Consider the following 19,304-nt stretch of genomic DNA (forward strand, 5'->3'; position numbering starts at 1 on the left):
ACCAGAAAATATTACCCTGCCAACAGTTAATGGTCCTAAAAGTTGAAAGGGAGAGACTAAATGCATTCATGAAAATTGGTCTCTTTGAAGGTTTTATTTTTTCATCCAGAAATGCCACATCTTTGGTTGAAGTGCCATTAAATATGGACAAAGAGGGATTACTGTGAGTTTGAGTGAGGTTCTCTAGCAATAGCCATCCAAACCAATGGTGGAAAGGCCGCTTGTTTCTGCTGTGAAAGAGAAATCAACAGCTGTGTTCGTTTATCACGCTGATGGAAGGACACACACAGTTCTTGAGGAAAACATGTAACAACTTCCCAGTATTAATTTCCATTTGGACAAAATAGTTAAAGTTCTAGCTCTGTAGTGTGGTAACCTTTCTGGTGAAATGTACTAATTGATGGTTATAGTCATCTTTGCAATTATAGTTTTACACCCACCTTATGAATATGCATTAAGAAAGGCACTAGACTATAGTATAATCGGTTCATTGAGGCCTTGATTCAAGAAAGCAGCTTAGCACGTTTGACTTTAAGCATGGGTGAGAGTCCTATTGACTTCACTGGGACTTAAGTGTGTGCTGAAGTGCTCATCTTAAAAAGGGATGCAGGGGCCAGTGACCTTTCCTCTGCTACCCAGGCTTAGGGAGGGGGAGACTACACAACCAAAATTTGAAGTAACATTCATGGTGGGCAAATACTATCCTTCCCTTGTTCATTTTTAGGGGGACAGTGCGTGGCTGCTGCCCAGGACAGCTGTTTGTGTTTGGTGATAGAGCAGGAAGAGAAAGTTGGGAGTCAAGGTGCCCTTTGGTGTAAGAAGAACGCTGCTCAAGGATCTAAAGCAACGTTTTCGCAGGCGAGGGCTTGTCTGTGAAGCACTAAGTGCCAGGAAGCTCTTCGAGGCAGCTCTGCAGTCACGCAGTGAGGTGGAAAGAGCAGAGGCTGGCAGAGGTGAGTGCCCCGGGGGGGAGTGATGCTCACGGCTGATGCGAGCACGGGGAAGGCTAAACAAAAAATCAAAAAAACGGCCCCACTTCACACCCTATTTCAGGCCGCCGCCTTCTCCCGAACCCCCCGGCACCACCACCCTCTGCATCCCCCCCGCCCCAGCCCAGGGAACCCCCCGGCACCACCACCCTCTGCATCCCCCCCGCCCCAGCCCAGGGAACCCCCCGGCACCACCACCCTCTGCATCCCCCCCCGCCCAGGGAACCCCCCGGCACCTCCACCCTCTGCATCCCCCCCCTGCCGCAGCCCAGGGAACCCCCGGCACCTCCACCCTCTGCATCCCCCCCGCCCCAGCCCAGGGAACCCCCGGCACCTCCACCCTCTGCATCCCCCCCCCCGCCCCAGCCCAGGGAACCCCCCAGCACCTCCACCCTCTGCATCCCCCCCCTGCCCCAGCCCAGGGAACCCCCGGCACCTCCACCCTCTGCATCCCCCCGCCCCAGCCCAGGGAACCCCCCGGCACCTCCACCCTCTGCATACACAGCTCCCCCTCCCCCCCCCCCGCGGTGCACAGGGAGCCCCCCGGGCTTTGTTGGACTTCGGGCAGTAACGGCAGTACCAGGGGCTTCGGCGCGGCCACGCGCATGCGCTGCTGCAGTTCTGCGCCTGCGCAGTGGGGCGGGGGTTCTGGACCCCCGGCGCGGCGTAAGGGGCTGGGCTGCCCCGCTCAGTTCTCCCGCCTGGCGCGGCCCCAGTGGAGCTCCGGGCGGCAGCCTCGGGCTGAGGCGCGGGGCCGCCCCGCAAGGTGAGCCCCGAGGCCAGAGCCCCCTGCCAGCAGCGGCCGCAGCCCCGGCCCGGTGAGCGCAGGGTGGGTCCGCCCCGCGGGGGGAGGGGCCGGGGCAGGACACGCCCGGGAGGCGGCCGGGTCCCCGCGTGAAGCGCCGCGGGCAGAGCCGGTGTTCGCCACCTCGGGGCCAGGGACCGAGAGCAGCCGGGCGGGCGGGGGCAGCGCTCCGGGGAACCAGCTGCCAGAGGGAGCGTGTTGGCCCGGGCGAGGCGAGGCTGGGCTGTGCGGGCGGCTGGCGAGCGGGTCACGGTGCTGCAGGGAGCGGGGGGACCGGCCCCGCAAGGCTCATTCCCTGTCGGTGTCTGTCGCTTAGGTCGGGCGATGTAGCCCGGGCCGGCCTTAGGATTTATGGTGCCCTAGGTGAGATTATTAAACTGGTGCCCCTGTGCCTGATCTGCTCTTAGCAACACAAACATAAGCTTATAGTATTGGAAAACTTGCCACATTCACATTACTAAAACCAGTTTAACTTAATTAAGCACACTGTAATGCTGATGGACTAGCACTAAAGAAGCAGCACTATAGAAAAAATTCTGATATGACAGAATGATGCAAATAATATTTTTTTTAATTTATGAAAATTTTCTTGGAAATTTATATGAAGAGGTATTGAAACAAAGATTTGTTTTTAATTAAAAGCAATCTTTCTGGCTTTTTTGGCTGCAAAATCAGTAATAATGTCATCATATGACAAAGACAAAGTTGTGTCTTGTTCGATCGCAAGAACAGCAAGACCAGTCAAGCGTTCCTGACTCATTGTAGAGCGGAGATGGTTTTTAATGAGCTTTAGTTTTGAGAAACTCCGTTCTCCTGATGCTACTGTTACAGGAATTGTCAGTAGAATACGAGTGGCAATGTACACATTAGGATATATGTCAACAGGTTTGTGGGTATGAATAAACTGTACAATGTCCGTCACCGATTTTGCATGTGGCAACATTGATGACAGTGTACTCAATTCTTCGTACAGTTCAAGTCCATTTAAATCAAAACTATCACCATGCTTCAGGAGGCTCTCTAGATTCTTGCACTTTGTCATTAGTTGCTCTTGTTTTCCTATTTCGTTGAATTTAGTTATGTCATACAAAAATCCAAACTCTTCATGGTGTACTTGCAAGGTATTAAACCTTTCATCAACAGCAGATACTGCTTTATCCATCACAACATTAAAAAATTCAACCTCAAATTTCTTTTCTGGATTGTCTACGGGCATGATCTGCAATACAGATTCTTCACAAAGAAGTGTCCCTGGCCTTTTTAACTCATATTAACTATGTATTTACTTTATGAACGTTGGAGAAAACATTGTGAAAACGTAAAACATTGGCTGCCCAACTTCTGGGCTGGCAAAAGTTATACTGACTCACAAGGGAAAAAAAAAAGCAGGAGAATCTTAGTACAACATATGGTCACTCTATACCAGGGGTCGGCAACCTTTCAGAAGTGGTGTGCCAAGTTCACTGTAATTTAAGGTTTCTAGTGCCAGTAATACATTTTAATGTTTGTAGAAGGTTTCTCTCTATGTCTATATTATATAAATAAACTATTGTTATTATCTGAGGTCTTGACCACCGGTCCTGCTCAGGCCACTGCCAGCTGAGTAAATGAAACCCCAAACCGGCAGTGGGCTGGTGGCTGGAACCCTAGACAAGGATCCCAGGCCCTGCTCAGCCCGCTGCTGGTCTGGGGTTCTGACCACCAACTCCTGCCAGCCAGGATCCCGGCCGCCAACCCCCCCTCTGCCCGCTACCAGCCTGGGATTCTGCTCACCCAGGCTGGCAGGAGGCAGAGTGGGGCTGGCGGCTGAGCTCCTGACTGGCAAGGGGCCGGCAGCCGGAACCCCGGAGTAGCAGTAGGCTGAGTGCTGCTGGCACCCCAGACTGGCGGCAGACTGAGCCACTCAGCCCGCCACCGGCCCTGCTCAGCCCGCTGCCGGCTGAGTGAATGGAACCCCAGGCTGACAGCAGGTTGAGTGGTTCAGCTGGCCTGCTCAGCCCACTGCCAGCCTGGGCTTCCTTGGGGGTCCCCAGGCCAGCAGCAGGTGCTGAGTGGGGCCGATGGCTGGTATCCCAGCTGGCAATAGGGCAGCAGCCGGAACCCCAGAGCAGTGATGGGCTGAGCCGCTCAGCCTGCTGCTGCATACCATCAAAAATCAGCTCACCTGCCACCTTTGACACGTGTGCCGTAGGTTGCCGACCCCTGCTTTATACAATAGTAAGGAGATGAGCATATTACAGTTGTTGGAGGGCTCTTATCAGGAGTAACAGGCTATAGGAAAGTCAGTCAACATTTTTTGTTTCTCTGATGAAAACTGGCCCACTCCCTGCCTCAAACCAAACCTGTCACTAATAATTGTCAACAACTTAATTTTCTGTTTTTGGCTAAGATATTGATTTTTTTAAAAAAAAATATTGAAATTGGATTCAGGATTGTTAGCAAGAATTTTTGGCAAACAAAGTTGTTAAATGACAATCTAAATGGCAACACAGTACTGCTTTCATGCTTGGCTCACCCCCCCAGCCCGCTGGTCCAACAGCTGCAGTAGAGGAGAAGATAGGTGGAAAACTGCAGGACCCCAAAATCCACCTCTTGGGGTGCAGAGTGGCAACAGCAGCAGCAAACCCTCAGGTCCAATCACACGCCAATGGGCACCACCACCAGCCTTATGGACCATGCTGAAGTTAGCACAGCATCTGATCTCAGGGACAGGGCACCCATGGAGCCACAGCAGCTCATCCTGCCCTGTGCAGCTTCCCCTGGATGAGATGGATTGCTGGCAGCTGCCAGCCTGGGGGAGAGGCGATCCCCAGCTAGGGTGGCCAGATCCAGATGTCCTGATTTTATAGGGCCAGTCCCGATATTTGGGGCTTTGTCTTATATAGGCAGTGTGACATTCCAATTCTGGCTGCCTGCCCAGGAAGTGAGTTACTTTCACTTTCGTTCCTCAGCAAGCAGCCAGCCAGTCTCCCCTCCCTCCCAGCACTTCACCCAACCTAGCCCTGACGGAGGGGAGGGAGGAGAGAGAGAGGGATGCTCCTGGGGAGGAGGGAGAAAGGAGGGGGTGCTCCGTGGGGCAGGGGGGAGAAGAATGGATGTTATGGGAGACAACAAAGGATACTGGTTCCAGAACCACAGCCTCACCTGACCTCAGCCGGGGGGAAAGAGTCACACTCACAGGTGAGCTCCTTTCCCAACCCCCACCCCCTCCCTTTCCCAGAGACCCCAGCAGCCAATCCCATTCCTCAGACTGTGCTGCATTCGGCTCTCTCTAGGACCCAGCAGCCCTGCTTCTACACTGTCTGGGCTGCCTGCAGAGTGGTGCCCCCAGGCAGTGTGAGGCCCTATGCAGTTGCCTATTCTGCCTATGCCTAAGGACGGCCCTGCTGTCCCTGGAGCCGCTGCCTGATAACGGGACTGAAGGGAGCTGTGCTGGAGGCAGGTGTGTCTGCTGGGAGGGTTGTCTGGGTGGGAACTTTCTTCTGTGTGTCTTGGCAGGGCATCTTTCTCCCTTGATTTCTCCTCCTTCCCCTGCTGTCTTTTCTCCACCTTCCTTCATCATCTCCAGACACAATCCTCTCTGGTCCCTTTTGACCTTTTTTTTTCTTTCCCATATTCCGCTTCCATATACTTTTAGTGTCCGGTATTGGAACTATTACTAGTGTTGTAGTGGAGTGGTTGTACTACTGAGATTTAAGGTTGAGCAGGGAAATTAAACAGCCACAAGAGTGAAGTGCTTGCAAGCCGCATGGAAACTTTTTCAAAACACCATTTTAGTGGTTCAAACTATGTGTATACCTTAAATAAACAGTAAGAGACCTTAAAAAAAACAACATGCCACTGTGGCAAAACAGCAGTAAGAGATGTCAAGTATCAGAGGGGTAGCCGTGTTAGTCTGGATCTGTAAAAGCAGCAGAGAGTCCTGTGGCACCTTATAGACTAACAGACGTTTTGGAGCATGAGCTTTCGTGGGTGAATACCCACTTCCTCAGTAAGAGATGCAGTTAGACACAAACAGACGTTCTTTAAAAATTGGAAGTCAGATCCTACTGAGAAAACTAAAAAGGAGCATTAACTCTGCCAAGTTAAGTGTAAAAGTATAATTAGGCAGGTGAGTAAATTTGAAGAGTAACTAGGAAAAGATTAACAGTACCTTTTTTTCTTTTTTCTTTTTCTTTTTTTTTTTTTTTTTAAGTGCAGCAAAAGCAGGAAACCTGCCAAACAATCAGTGAGGCCACAGGACAATTTTGGTGCTTAAGGAGCACTCAAGGAAGATAAGGCCATTGTGGACATGAATTCTTTGCATTGGTCTTCACTGCAGAGAATGTGAGGGAGATTCCCCCACCTAAACTATTCTTTTTAGGTGACAAATCTGAGGAACTGCTCTGGCCTAAGATGTCACTAGAGGAGGTTTTGGAACAAATTGATAAACAGTAATAAGTCATCAGGACCAAATGGTATTCACTAAAGAGTTCTGAAGAAGCTCAAATGTGAAATAGCAGAACTACTGCAGAAATGTGGTATGTAATATATTGCTTAAATCAGCCTGTGTAACAGATGACTAGTGGATAGCTAATGTAATGCCAATTTTTAAAAGGTCTCCACAAGCGATCCTGGCGATTGCAAGCCAATAAGCCTAACTTCTGTACAAAACGGATTGGTTGAAACTATAGTAAATAACAGAATTATTAGACACATAAAGGAACATGATGTGTTGGGGGGGAAGAGTCAAGTTGGCTTTTGTAAAGGGAAATTGTTCCTCACCAATCTGTTAGAATTCTTTGAAAGGGTCAACAAACCTGGGTCACCCTTGCCCACATGGGATATAGTATATTTGGACTTTCAACAAGCCTTTGACAAGATCCCTCACCAAAGGCTCTTAAGCAAAGTAGCAAAGAATCCTGTGGAACCTTATAGACTAACAGATGTTTTGGAGCATGAGCTTTCGTGGGTGAATACCCACTTCATCGGATACATGTAGTGGAAATTTCCAGGGGCAGGTATATATATGCAAGCAAGAAGCAAGCTAGAGATAACGAGGTTAGTTCAATCAGGGAGGATGAGGCCCTGTTCTAGCAGTTGAGGTGTGAAAACCAAGGGAGGAGAAACTGGTTTTGTAGTTGGCAAGCCATTCACAGTCTTTGTTTAATCCTGAGCTGATGGTGTCAAATTTGCAGATGAACTGAAGCTCAGCAGTTTATCTTTGAAGTCTGGTCCTGAAGTTTTTTTGCTGCAGTATGACCACCTTAAGATTTGCTGTTGTGTGGTCAGGGAGACTCAAAGAGCTTGGCTTGTTTAGCCTGGCCAAAAGAAGGCTGAGGGGGGATATGCTCGTCCTATATAAATATATCAAGGGGGTTAACGTTAGGGAGGGAGAGGAATTATTTAAGTTTAGTACTAATGTAGGCACGAGGACGAATGGGTATAAACTGGATATTAGGAAGTTTAGACTTGAAATTAGACGAAGGTTTCTGACCATTAGGGGAGTGAAGTTCTGGAATAGCCTTCCGAGGGAAGTAGTGGGGGCAAAAGACTTTCCTGGCTTTAAGACAAAGCTTGATAAGTATATGGAGGGGATGTTATGATAGGATCGTTAATTTGGGCAATTGATCTTGAATTACCACCACACAGGACTGCTCAATGGTCTGCGGGGAGATGTTGGATGCGATGGGTACTGAGTTGCTGCGGAGAATTCCTTCTTGGGTGCTGGCTGGTGACTCTTGCCCACATGCTCAGGGTTTAGCTGATCGCCATATTTGGGGTCGGGAAGGAATTTTCCTCCAGGGCGGATTGGCAGGTGCCCTGGAGGTTTTTCGCCTTCCCCTGCAGCGTGGGGCACGGGTCGCTTGCTGGTGGTTTCCCTGCAGCTTGAGGTCTTCAAACCATTTTTGAGGATTTCAATAACTCGGTCCTGGGATAGGGGTTGTTATAAAATTGGATGGGTGGGGTTCTGTGGCCTGCCTTGTGCAGGAGGTCAGACTAGATGATCAGATTGGTCCCTTCTGACCTATGAGTCTATGAGTCTATGGGAGGTTGAAGTGTTCTCCAACAGGTTTTTGTATATTGCCATTCCTAATATCTGATTTGCGTCCATTTATCCTTTTCCGTAGAGACTGTCCAGTTTGGCCGATGTACATAGCAGAGGGGCATTGCTGGCATATGATGGTGTATATTACATTGGTGGACGTGCAGGTGAATGAACCGGTGATGGTGTGGCTGATCTGGTTAGGTCCTGTGATGGTGTCACTGGTGTAGATATGTGGGCAGAGTTGGCATCAAGGTTTGTTGCATGGATTGGTTCCTGAGCTAGAGTTACTATGGTGCGGTGTGCAGTTACTGGTGAGAATATGCTTCAGGTTGGCAGGTTGTCTGTGGGCGAGGACTGGCCTGCCACCCAAGGCCTGTGAAAGTGTGGGATCATTGTCCAGGATGGGTTGTAGATCCCTGATGCTGCGTTGGAGAGGTTTTAGCTGGGGACTGTATGTGATGGCCAGTGGAGTCCTGTTGGTTTCTTTCTTGGGTTTGTCTTGCAGTAGGAGGCTTCTGGGTACACGTCTGGCTCTGTTGATCTGTTTCCTTATTTCCTCGTGCGGGTATTGTAGTTTTGAGAATGCTTGGTGGAGATTTTGTAGGTGTTGGTCTCTGTCTGAGGGGTTAGAGCAGATGCGGTTGTACCTCAGTGCTTGGCTGTAGACAATAGATCGTGTGATGTGCCCGGGATGGAAGCTGGAGGCATGAAGGTAGGCATAGCGGTCCATAGGTTTTCGGTATAGGGTGGTGGTAATGTGACCATCACTTATTTGCGCCGTGGTGTCTAGGAAGTGGACCTCCCGTGTAGATTGATCCAGGCTGAGGTTGATGGTGGGGTGGAAGCTGTTGAAATCGTGGTGGAATTTTTCCAAAGTCTCCTTCCCATGGGTCCAGATGATGAAGATGTCATCAATGTAGCGTAGGTAGAGAAGGGGCGTGAGTGGATGAGAGCTGAGGAAGCGTTGTTCCAGGTCGGCCATAAAAATATTGGTATATTTTGGCATAAGCAAAGTAGAACCATAGAATATATAGGTTGGAAGGGACCTCAGGAGGTCATCTAGTCCAACCCCCTGCTCAAAGCAGGACCAATCCCCAACTAAATCATCCCAGCCAGGGCTTTGTCAAGCCGGATCTTAAAAACCTCTAAGGAAGGATATTCCACCACCTCCCTAGGTAACTAATTCCAGTGCTTCACCACTCTCTAAGTGAAAAAGTTTTTCTTAAGATCCAGCCTAAACCTCCTCCACTGCAACTTGAGACCATTACTCCTTGTTCTGTCATCAAGTTCCACTGAGAACAGTCTAGATTCATCCTCTTTGGAACCCCCTTTCAGGTAATTGAAAGCAGCTATCAAATCCCCCCTCAGTCTTCTCTTCTGCAGACTAAACAGTCCCAGTTCCCTCAGCCTCTCCTCATAAGTCATGTGCTCCAGCCCCCTAATAATTTTTCCACTCTTCCCAATTTTTCCACATCCTTCTTGTAGTGTGGGGCCCAAAACTGGACACAGTACTCCAGATGAGGCCTCACCAATGCCGAATAGATCGGAATGATCATGTGATCATGTCCCTCGATCTGCTGGCAATGCCCCTACTTATACAGCCCAAAATGCCATTAGTCTTCTTGGCAACAAAGGCACACCGTTGACTCATCCAACTTCTCATCCACTGTAACCCCTATGTCCTTTTCTGCAGAACTGCTTCCTAGCCATTTGGTCCCTAGTCTGAAACAGCGAATAGGATTCTTCTGTCCTAAGTGCAGGACTCTGTACTTTTCCTTGTTGAACCTCATCAGGTTTCTTTTGGCCCAGTCCTCTAATTTGTCTAGGTCCCTCTATATCCTATCCCTACCCTCCAGTGTATCTACCACTCTTCCAAGTTTAGTGTCATCTGCAGACTTGCTGAGAGTGCAGTCCATGCCATCCTCCAGATCATCAATGAAGATATTGAACAAAATTGGCTCCAGGACCAACCCTTGGGGTACTCCGCTTGAAACCGGCTGGCAACTAGACATGGAGCCATTGATCACTATCCGTTCAGCCCGACAATCTAGCCAGCTTTCTTTCCACCGTATAGTCCATTCATCTAGCCCATACTTCTTTAACCTGCTGGCAAGTAGCTGTTATGGGATAAGAAGGAAGGTCCTCTCATGGCACCCTAGCTAGGAAACAAAGGGTAGCACTAAATGGTCAGTTTTCACAGTGGAAGGAGGTAAATAGCAGGGTCCTCCAAGGCTCAGCACTGGAACCAGTGCTGTTCAAAATATTAATAAATTATCTGGAAAGGGGGGTAAACAGTGAGGTGGCAAAGTTTGCAGATGATACAAAATTACTCAAGATAGCTAAGGCCAAAACTCTGAAGAGTTACAAAGGGATCTCACAAAACTAGGGGACTGGGCAACAGAATGGCAGATGAAATTCATTGTTGATAAATGTAAAGCAAACAATGTTGAAAAACATAATCCCAGCTATATATACAAAACTATGGGTCTAAATTTGCTATTACTACTCAAGAAAGATCTTGGATTCACTATGGATAGTTTTTTGAAAACATCAGATCAGTGTGCAGCAGCAGTTAATAAAACCAACAGAAAGGGGGACTGGGCCGAGACACCCCCCTCCCCAACCCTCCCTTCGGTTGGGGGCAGGCCGAGGTGGCTACTGCACTGGTTGGTCCCAGGGCGACCTCCGTTGTGATCGGGGGGGGTGGTTGAACTGTCTGTGGGCAGCCAGAAATCCCTGGGGGAGGGGTGTGTGTGTGTGTTGCACCTGCCCTGCCCCAACTGCTGCCCCCTACCCTGGTCGAGGGACCTTCCCCCTCCCCAGCCCCTATCACACTGCCCCCCCCCAGCTCCCTGCAGCCCCTATGTTTGTGTGTTGGACAGTCACATCCAATCCCTTCACACTGCCCCCCTTTCCCCTACCCTTAGTTCATAGCCCCAGAAAATCCCTTCAAACTGTCCCCCCTTTCCCCTCCCCTTATTTCATGGGGGGGGTGATGAGCCGAGTGGGCGCAGGAGTTGTTTCTGCGGGGTCGGGCGACGCTGGAGGGGGGGATGTTTTGGTGGGGCTGGGCGGTGCTGGGGGGGTTGGGGGTCTCTGTTTCGGCAGGGCTGGGGGGTTTCGGCCCTCAGCTGTCTTCTTTGGAGTAATATGGCCCTCGCTACTTTGAGTTGTGCAGGCCTGGGTTAAATAATAAGACAGACAATATCATAATGCAACTATATAAATCCATGTTATGCCCACACCTTGAATACTGCATACAGTTCTGGTTACTCCGTCTCAAAAAAGATATATTAGAATTGGAAAAAGTACAGCACAAGGCAACAAAAATGATTAGTGGAATGGAACAGCTTCGATATGAGGAGAAATTAAAAAGGAGGGACTGATCATTTTAGTAAAGAGACAAGAAAGCGGGGGGGGGGATATGATGGAGGTCTATAAAATCATGAATGATGTGGAGAAAGTGAATAAGGAAGTGTTATGTGAAGGGGTAAATAACACAAGAACTAGGAGGTCACCCAATGAAATTAATAGGCAGTAGGTTTAAAGCAAAGAAAAAGAAGTACTTCACACAATGCACAGTCAACCTGTGGAATCTGTTGCCAGGGGATGTTGTGAAGGCCAAAAGTATAACTTGATTAAAAAAGAATTAGACAAGTTCATGGAAGATAGGTTCATCGATGGCTATTAGCAAGATGATCGGGGCAGAGCCCCATGTTCTAGGTGTCTCTAAACTGCTGACTGCCAGAAGCTGGGACTGGACAAGAGGGGATGGATCACTCGATAAATTGCCCTGTTCTGTTTATTGCCTCTAAAGAATCTGGCATTGGCCACTGTCGGAAGATAGGATACTGGGCAAGGTGGACCATGGGTCTGACCGAGTATGGGTTTTCTTATGAGATCAGTTTACTGTTTAACATATTATACTAGTAGTGCATTCAGCATGAGGTGTCTAGTGCAGGGGTAGGCAACCTATGGCATGTGTGCCAAAGGCAGCTGCAAGCTGATTTTCAGTGGCACTCACACTGCCTGGGTCCTGGCCACCGGTCTGGGGGGCTCCGCATTTTAATTTAATTTTAAATGAAACTTCTTAAACACTTTTAAAACCTTACTTACTTTACATACACCAATAGTTTAGTTATATATTATAGACTTATAGAAAGAGACCTTCTAAAAACTTTAAAATGTATTACTGGCACGCGCAAAGCCTTAAATCAGCGTGAATAAATGAAGACTCGGCACACCACTTCTGAAAGGTTGCCAACCCCTGGTCTAGTGCAAGCAGTATTTAAAGCAGTTCTCCATTGGGGTATGACACCAGATTCTTCCAAGGAGAATAAGTGACACACATTACTGAGTTAGGATAGCACATGGTTCCCACATCCTGAAACAATTTACTTACACAGGTTTAGCCCTGTGAGGTATGTGAATGTGTGGAAGAAGATGGGATGATAACATATATGGGAGAATGAGAAAATGGGTAGGCAATAAAAAAAATGAATTAGAATGGGTGGAAGTTAGTGGGCACACAGGAAAGTGCAGGGATTCAAGTGAAGGGACATTGAACACCAAATACATACAAATAAGGGTGTGGAAGTTGTGGGGCTGGGGAATCACCTGGAGCAGGGGGGAAAAGATGGGACAGAAAAGGAAGGTGATAGGACAAGCAAGGGGCAAATCACATACTATACATAAGAGAATGAGTAGAAGAGTATGTATGGGGAAAGTCAGTGACTTGGGGGAGGGGGCTGTTGATTTGGTATTCAGAGGCAGTTTTCTGTTTTGTGGGGCACTGAGCCAGAGCAAGTGGGGGCCACTTCCCACCCCTTCCACTTGCACTTTCCCCCCACCATCCCCACCCCTCCAGTGCTCCTGCTGGGAAATGGGGTGGGGTGTGGGGGCTTCCCCCACCTGGCACTCCTGCCAGGGAGTGGGGGCAGGGCATGGGGGCTTGTCCTGCTCGCCCGGGGAGCAGCGTCAGGGCATGGGGAAATAAAGTGCCTGATGGTCACTTATACAAAATTATATCTCTCTAGCAATGCAAAGAGAACACTTAATATGAATCTTCTAACAAAGCCCTGTGTAGTGAAGGGAGTCTGTCCTGGGAGTTAAGTGTAAGATCTTCACTTGAATAACTTTGACTATGTCAGTCCCACCCACAGGTAAAGGAAGAAGGATGTTTGTTGTTCGCTCAGGAATGGCTAGGGGTGTCTGATGTGGAAACTTTAGATGGCTGGAAAAGAAATAGGCCAAATAACGTAAAAGAAGCAACATGGCTGGCAGGGATTTAAATATTGAAGAGACGCAATTTAAAATATTTTATAAATTGTACTAGACCCCAGAATGACTACTACTGGCTAGGAGTGAGAGACGATACTCTATTCTAGAAAAGCAGAAAGAAATTAGAGTACAGTAATGTTTTAGAGTGGCCCAAAAACAACAGCAGCAAAAATAGATCATAAAATGTTCTTGCTGCTTCTGTTATGTATCCTGGCAGGCTGCTGGTCATTACTGAGCATTTAATATGAAAAAATCATATGGTTTATTTGTGTGGAAAAGTTTGTCAGGATCAATGTTTACCAGGGAAAATGAATCTCAGATCTAAGAAGTCATATCTTATTGAAAAATGTGACTTTATATGAAACAATGTTAAGTGAATCCAATTTTGCCATAAGAATGAATGTAAATGGGGGGCTTAGGTTCCAGGAAAATTTTCTTATGCCATAAAGTACAGTACAGTACGATAGTTGGGAGGTGCCTTACCCCACACAGACACAGCCCGCTGGCACTGGAGACAGTGAGGCAGGCAAGGAGGCTGAAGGTGCTGTAGGCTAGGAGAAGCACCTTGTGCAGCAGCAGTGGCCGCTTCCTCTACTCTGCAAGCACCAGGGGTGGGGAGTGCAACCCTTGACCCGCCCATGCCACCCCTTCCCCCAAACCCCCATCTTTAACCTGCCTTTTCTCCTTCCCCCTTTACTGCACACACTGCAATCTCACTCCTCCCCCCACCCTCCCCTGTCTCCTGAATACCGCAAGCCACCTGATTGCCGCGGGCAGGAGGGAGAGGGGAGGTGCACTGCGTCCTTGTTTCTCCCCCCTCCATCCTGCCTGCGGGAATCAGCTGGATTGCAACGTTCAGGGGGCAGGAGGGAGTGGGGAGGAGTGAGGACTTGGCATGCAGGCTCCCCCCCTCTCTCCATCCCCTGCCTCCTGCCCACGGCAATCAGCTGGCTTGCGCTGTTTGGGAAGCAGGGGAGGGAGGGGGAGCCTGTACGCTGAGTCCTTGCTCCTCCCCCCTCCCTCTTGAACACCGCAAGCCAGCTGATTGCCATGGGCGGGAGGAGGGGGAAGACACAGGGTCTGCCGGCAAATGGGAGGCGTTGGGGGGGGGGGAGGGCATAAGGGAGCTGATGGGGGGGCTGCCAGCTGTGGACAAAGCAGGCAGCCAAATGACGTTATAGCAAAGCATCGCACAACTTTAAATGGAGCATGTTCTGTAATTAAGCAGGGACATAAGATCAAAACAACATTAAGTGAGAGGATGTTGTAGTTTCTTGTAGTAGGGTGGTCAACCCATTCCAGCCCTGAAGGGGTTAAAGCAGCCCTGGAGAGGGCTGCAGTTGAGGAATGCTAGGCTGACTGGGGGAAGCAGTCACAGGTGGTGCCACGCCCCCGTCAGGCCACAGCTGGCCCTATAGGAGGGCTGAGGGCCAAGAGACTGAAACACTCATTCTCTTTAGCTTCTTGAGGGAGAAGGACCTGGCTGCTGGGAGCTGAGGATGGTACCTAGGGTGGAGCAGTGCTGGGGAAGGGCAGAGGGAGCTGGGGAGCTCCAACATAGCAAAACTCCAGGCTGCAGGCCTAGTTAAAGGCCTACAAAAAGGTACTAGGGCTGCAGAGGAGCAGCCCAGAAATAGGCAATGGCAGCTGGTCCAACCCCCCTTACCAATGATGAGTGGTTTACAGACTGCAGTTTGCCCCAGTGAGTGGGGGCTAGATGATGGCTGGCAGTAGCCACTGAGCAAGGTGGGTTTAGAGGGTTGGGGGTTCCCCAAGGAGGGGAGACTCATATTGGGGGTTACTGCTGGGGCAGAACCCCAGGGCAAAGGGCACCAGGGTCCAGGAGGGACACGGGGCCAGCGGCAGGCAAGACACCGGCCTGCAGAGGGTGCTCTGAGATGGAAAAGAGCGAATTCTCTGGACAACTAGCAGGAGGCGCCGTGTTGGTGAGTCGTCACCCCGCCACATTCCTAAATCATATTACAAAACAAGGGAAAACTCAAAACCAAATCTCAGATCACCAAATATATGAAGTGGATGAATCCACGTTATCAAATTCTAAAACAGAAATTATAGGAATTCTTAATGGTATTTTTTTAAGGCTAGAGAAACCAGTAGTTGTTACCTTAATTATTCAAATTTGCAGTAAAGATCCAATTAAAATAGAGGATTTAACTTTATGGAGATACAGAAATGTTCCACTTGGTGATCATAGTAAACTACCCGGTGTTCCCTACATTGAAACTAATACACAGTCTCAATAGAATTCTGTTCACCCGAAAAAGATCTCTATTGTGGTTGTTTTGCTTTACTTAATGTGAATGTTGGCGAGTTGGTTAATGAAATCATCTCCTGTTTTTTCTAGGGAGGGCTGTGATTGGAGTTGAGAACGAGATGAGCCAATCATGAAGGACTATAAGAACATGGTGTTTTTACATCCACAGTAAGCCATATATAATCTCCATATATGATGCCACAGGATGGACGAGGTGGACTGGGAGTCCAATAACAACACTTATGACACAGGCGAGGAGCATTCGGATGACTCCAGTCATTCCTCTGAGCGAGTGGGTCACAAATCTAGCCTCCAGCTGGAGGTAGACTTAGACTACTCTCAGCCATGCAGTCCTGGTTGTAGCCCTGCTGGACCTTCAGGTAGACAAGAACTCCCTGTAGAATTGCAGTGTGAAGATGAGGAAACCTATGAGACCTACTACCGGAAGCGAGGTGAGACTACAGCTGGGGTCTTTGTCACCTCCAACACCAACTTTGACCTGCAATGTGAAGATGAGGATCTGGAGTTCTACTCCTCTGAGGAACTTCAGGGAGGATTAAGTGAGGATGATGAAAACATCATTCTTGTTGATGCTTTTGATGAGGAGGACCTGGAGGCCATCACTGGAGAAGCTTTGCCTTATAGGTGCAAGAAGTGTGGTGCCTCTTTCCAGGATTTGGGTGAATTACAAGAACACAACCAGATCCATCTGACAGAGCGTTCATACCAATGCCCCATCTGCAGCAAAGAGTTCTTCCGTGCTGCGAACTTGCGAATGCACAAGCTCATTCATTCAAGTGACAGGCCACACAAGTGTCCGGAGTGTGACAAGGGGTTCATCCGCACAGCTGACGTCTGGAGGCACTTACGCAATGTGCACAAGATTGAGCGCTCCAAGGTAGTTTTGGGAAATGGCATGGTTAGGAACCCATGGTCAACATTGCACCAAAAGAAGCATGGCAGTGAGGATACTGACCAGCAGTGTTCAGAAAATCAAAAGCCTGGGGAAGAAGAGTCTAAGCCTTACATCTGTCCCATGTGTGGCAAAGGTTTCCGTAAACCTAATCTGCTGTCGAAACACAAGGTGATCCATCGACAGGACAAACCATATAAATGTCAAGAATGTGGTATGGCCTTTGTCCAACTACTGAGGTTGAAAAGGCACCAACAGACTCACTCTGGAGAGCGCCCTTTTTATTGTGAGGAGTGTGGAGGGACCTTCACACGACTGGCATCACTACAGCGCCATCAGCGGACCCATACTGGAGAAAAACCCTACTCTTGTGCTTACTGCGGTCATTCCTTCACAGAGTCAGGCACTCTAAGGAGGCATGAGCGCACACATAAAGTGGACAAATCTTAGTGTTTAGGGCTCTATGATTGTGGTCACCATTTTTTTGCTGGTTATTAGAACGAGAACTGTTCAGTTATGCTAGAGAAACTGCTCCACCTCCCCCCCTCCCCATGCACGAAAACTGGTCCACCGCTTCCTGAAGGAGGGCCAGTATAAGTCTATTATGGAGACATTGCCTTGTAAGGAACTCCATAATCCCTGCACGTAGTCAGTGCTGACCACCTGGCACCTGTTTTCTGGAGTTACAAGAGGAATTAGCTCCATTTCCATTAAATAATGAGGTTAGAGAAGTCAAAGGACATATATGGAAGTGAAGTTCCTACAAGGTACTGAACATTGTCATAACTAGCTGGACTTTTTTGGAGTGCATTAAGTTGAGCTTTTTTCTAGGTCTGATGGATTAAATGGAGCCCTACTGCAGTCCCGGACTCCAAACTGATAGTGACTGCTCTTCAGCACTGGATTTGGAGATCTGTCCTTGCAGCCTTTGCGAGGACTGCACAATCCATTTAATCAGAGCTGGCCCATCCATACCTTCTCTCTTGCATTCTGTCATGTTTTTATTGAATTGTGTTTGTTTGGGAGAGAAGTATCATGTTAGCTATAAAAATCCAGGATCCTAATAAATTTGATAATTAATTAAACAGCTGCATCTAGTACATACTCTTTTGTCTGTGGTTATGTATGTATACTGGTGAGTGGAAAGAGACTTGTATGAGTGGCTGTGAAGGGTGTGGAAGAGTGGGTTGTTTGTATGGATCTGTGCCACTTGTGTCTAAGTGGAGGAGAGACCATTCCCAGCTACTGCATTACAGTAAGAAATGTTTGAGAATTTAAAATCAGAAGAGTGGCAAAACAAAGTGAAAATTGCATCTTGCTGCTTATTACATTAATTTAAATTTCCTTGTTTCCGTGGCCCTGTGTATATGAGGAAATTCATCATAACAAATCATTGGAATGCCATGAACTCAGAATGCCTGTACCTAGGGCCTTGTGTGCTGCATAAAATGTTCATTTTTTAAATGAAATCCCAATAAAACCTAGTTCTCAGTGAAATCTTTCGGAGTCTGCAAATACCTGAAACAATAAACTAAAGAAGGTCTGCATTGCGCCATTCATCTTAGGGGGTCTGTTAACATTAAATGTTTAATGGCAGATCATTTTAGCACGAACAACCAGTTTATGTACTCATCCCACAGTTCCAAACTGCCTCCCATGCCAAAACATCCTGCTATCCCAAAATTACTGGCTTCCCTCAACAAACTATACAGTGCAGTTACACATTTTCAATATGAAGCTCTGCAGCACATTGACAATGTAAAATTTTGGGGAATCATAACATTACTTACATTTAGTATCAATTCAAGTACAGTAACTCCTCACTTAACGTTGTAGTTATGTTCCTGAAAAATGTGAAATGATGTTAAGTGAATCCAATTTCCCCATAAGAATTAATATAAATTGGGAGGTGGTTAGGTTCCAGGTAAATTTTTTTCATCAGACAAAAGACTAATATATATATACACACACGCGCACACACACACACTAAGTTTTAAACAAACAATACTGTACACAGCAATAATGATTGTGAAGGTTGGTTGAGGTGGTGAAGTTAGAGGGTGAAAGAGGGAGGGATATTTCCCAGAGAATGCCTTACTGCTAAATGATGAACTAGCAGTTGGCTGGCCCTCAAGGGTCAACAAATTGTTGTTAATGTAGCCTCACACTCCACAAGGCAGCACAAATGGAGGGAGAGAAGACAATATGGCAGACAGAGACACACACCCTGTGTGAGAGAGAGAGAGAGAGAGCTGCACATTGCCCCTTTAAGCACTGTGAGTCCACACTAAGTACACTGCCTTTTTAAGTAGATCAGGAAGTTGAGACAGCAGCTGCTGCCAGCAAGCTCCCTCTGTCCTGAGCCCTGCCGTGTCCCTTCCCTGCTCTATGGAGATAGGTAAGCGGGCAGGAGCAGGGGAGAGGGGGACACCCTGACATTAGCCCCGCTTTCTCCTCCCCCTGCACACTAAGCAGGAGGCTCCCAGGAGCAGCTCTAAGGCAGGGGGCAGGAGCGGCACATGGCAGTGCGGGGAGGAACAGCTGAACTGCCAGGCAATTGCTAGCCTGCTGGGTGGCTGCCACACAGGGAACTTAACGAAGCTGATTAGGGGGGCTGCTGGTCCTCCCTGGTTCCAAGCCCCCACCAGCTAGCTCCAACAGGCTGCTCTTTCTGCAATAAGTGGACAGAGCAGGCGGCTGCCAAACAATGTTATAAGGGAGCATTGCGCAGCTTTAAATGAGCATGATCTCTAATCAGCAACGTAACAATGAAACAGCATTAACTGGGATGACTTTAAGTGAGGAGTTACTGTAACATAAGGGATACTGTACTGATTTTATTACTCATTTTCATATTCAATTTAGTAAAATACCAATTTTTAAACCGATCTGAATTTCCATTCTGGTTCCCTAGAGTGATGTGGACTCCAAGCCCCTTGCCACAGAATTTAGGTCAAACTTGCTGCAAAGTTCATGGCATGAGCCATGCCTATACAATACCTTGCATCCACAAG

General features: G+C 48.3%; 2 protein-coding genes across 8 annotated transcripts in view; one reads left to right on the plus strand and one right to left on the minus strand.

Annotated features, from left to right (window-relative positions):
- LOC127055839 (zinc finger and SCAN domain-containing protein 22-like) overlaps positions 1 to 17,471 on the plus strand; it is a 42,020-nt gene extending 24,549 nt beyond the window's left edge. For all 7 annotated transcript variants that reach the window (XM_050963303.1, XM_050963306.1, XM_050963305.1 and 4 more), the window contains one exon: positions 16,023 to 17,471. In XM_050963303.1, coding sequence (XP_050819260.1) covers positions 16,023 to 16,740 — 718 coding nt within the window. In that variant the 3' untranslated portion in view covers positions 16,741 to 17,471. The remainder of the gene's footprint in view (positions 1 to 16,022) is intronic.
- LOC127055794 (2-5A-dependent ribonuclease-like) overlaps positions 1 to 19,304 on the minus strand; it is an 821,333-nt gene that overhangs the window by 433,064 nt on the left and 368,965 nt on the right. The gene's annotated exons all lie outside the window — the stretch shown is intronic.

This window comes from Gopherus flavomarginatus, chromosome 7, assembly GCF_025201925.1.
Source record: "Gopherus flavomarginatus isolate rGopFla2 chromosome 7, rGopFla2.mat.asm, whole genome shotgun sequence".
NCBI classification, from domain to species: domain Eukaryota; kingdom Metazoa; phylum Chordata; order Testudines; family Testudinidae; genus Gopherus; species Gopherus flavomarginatus.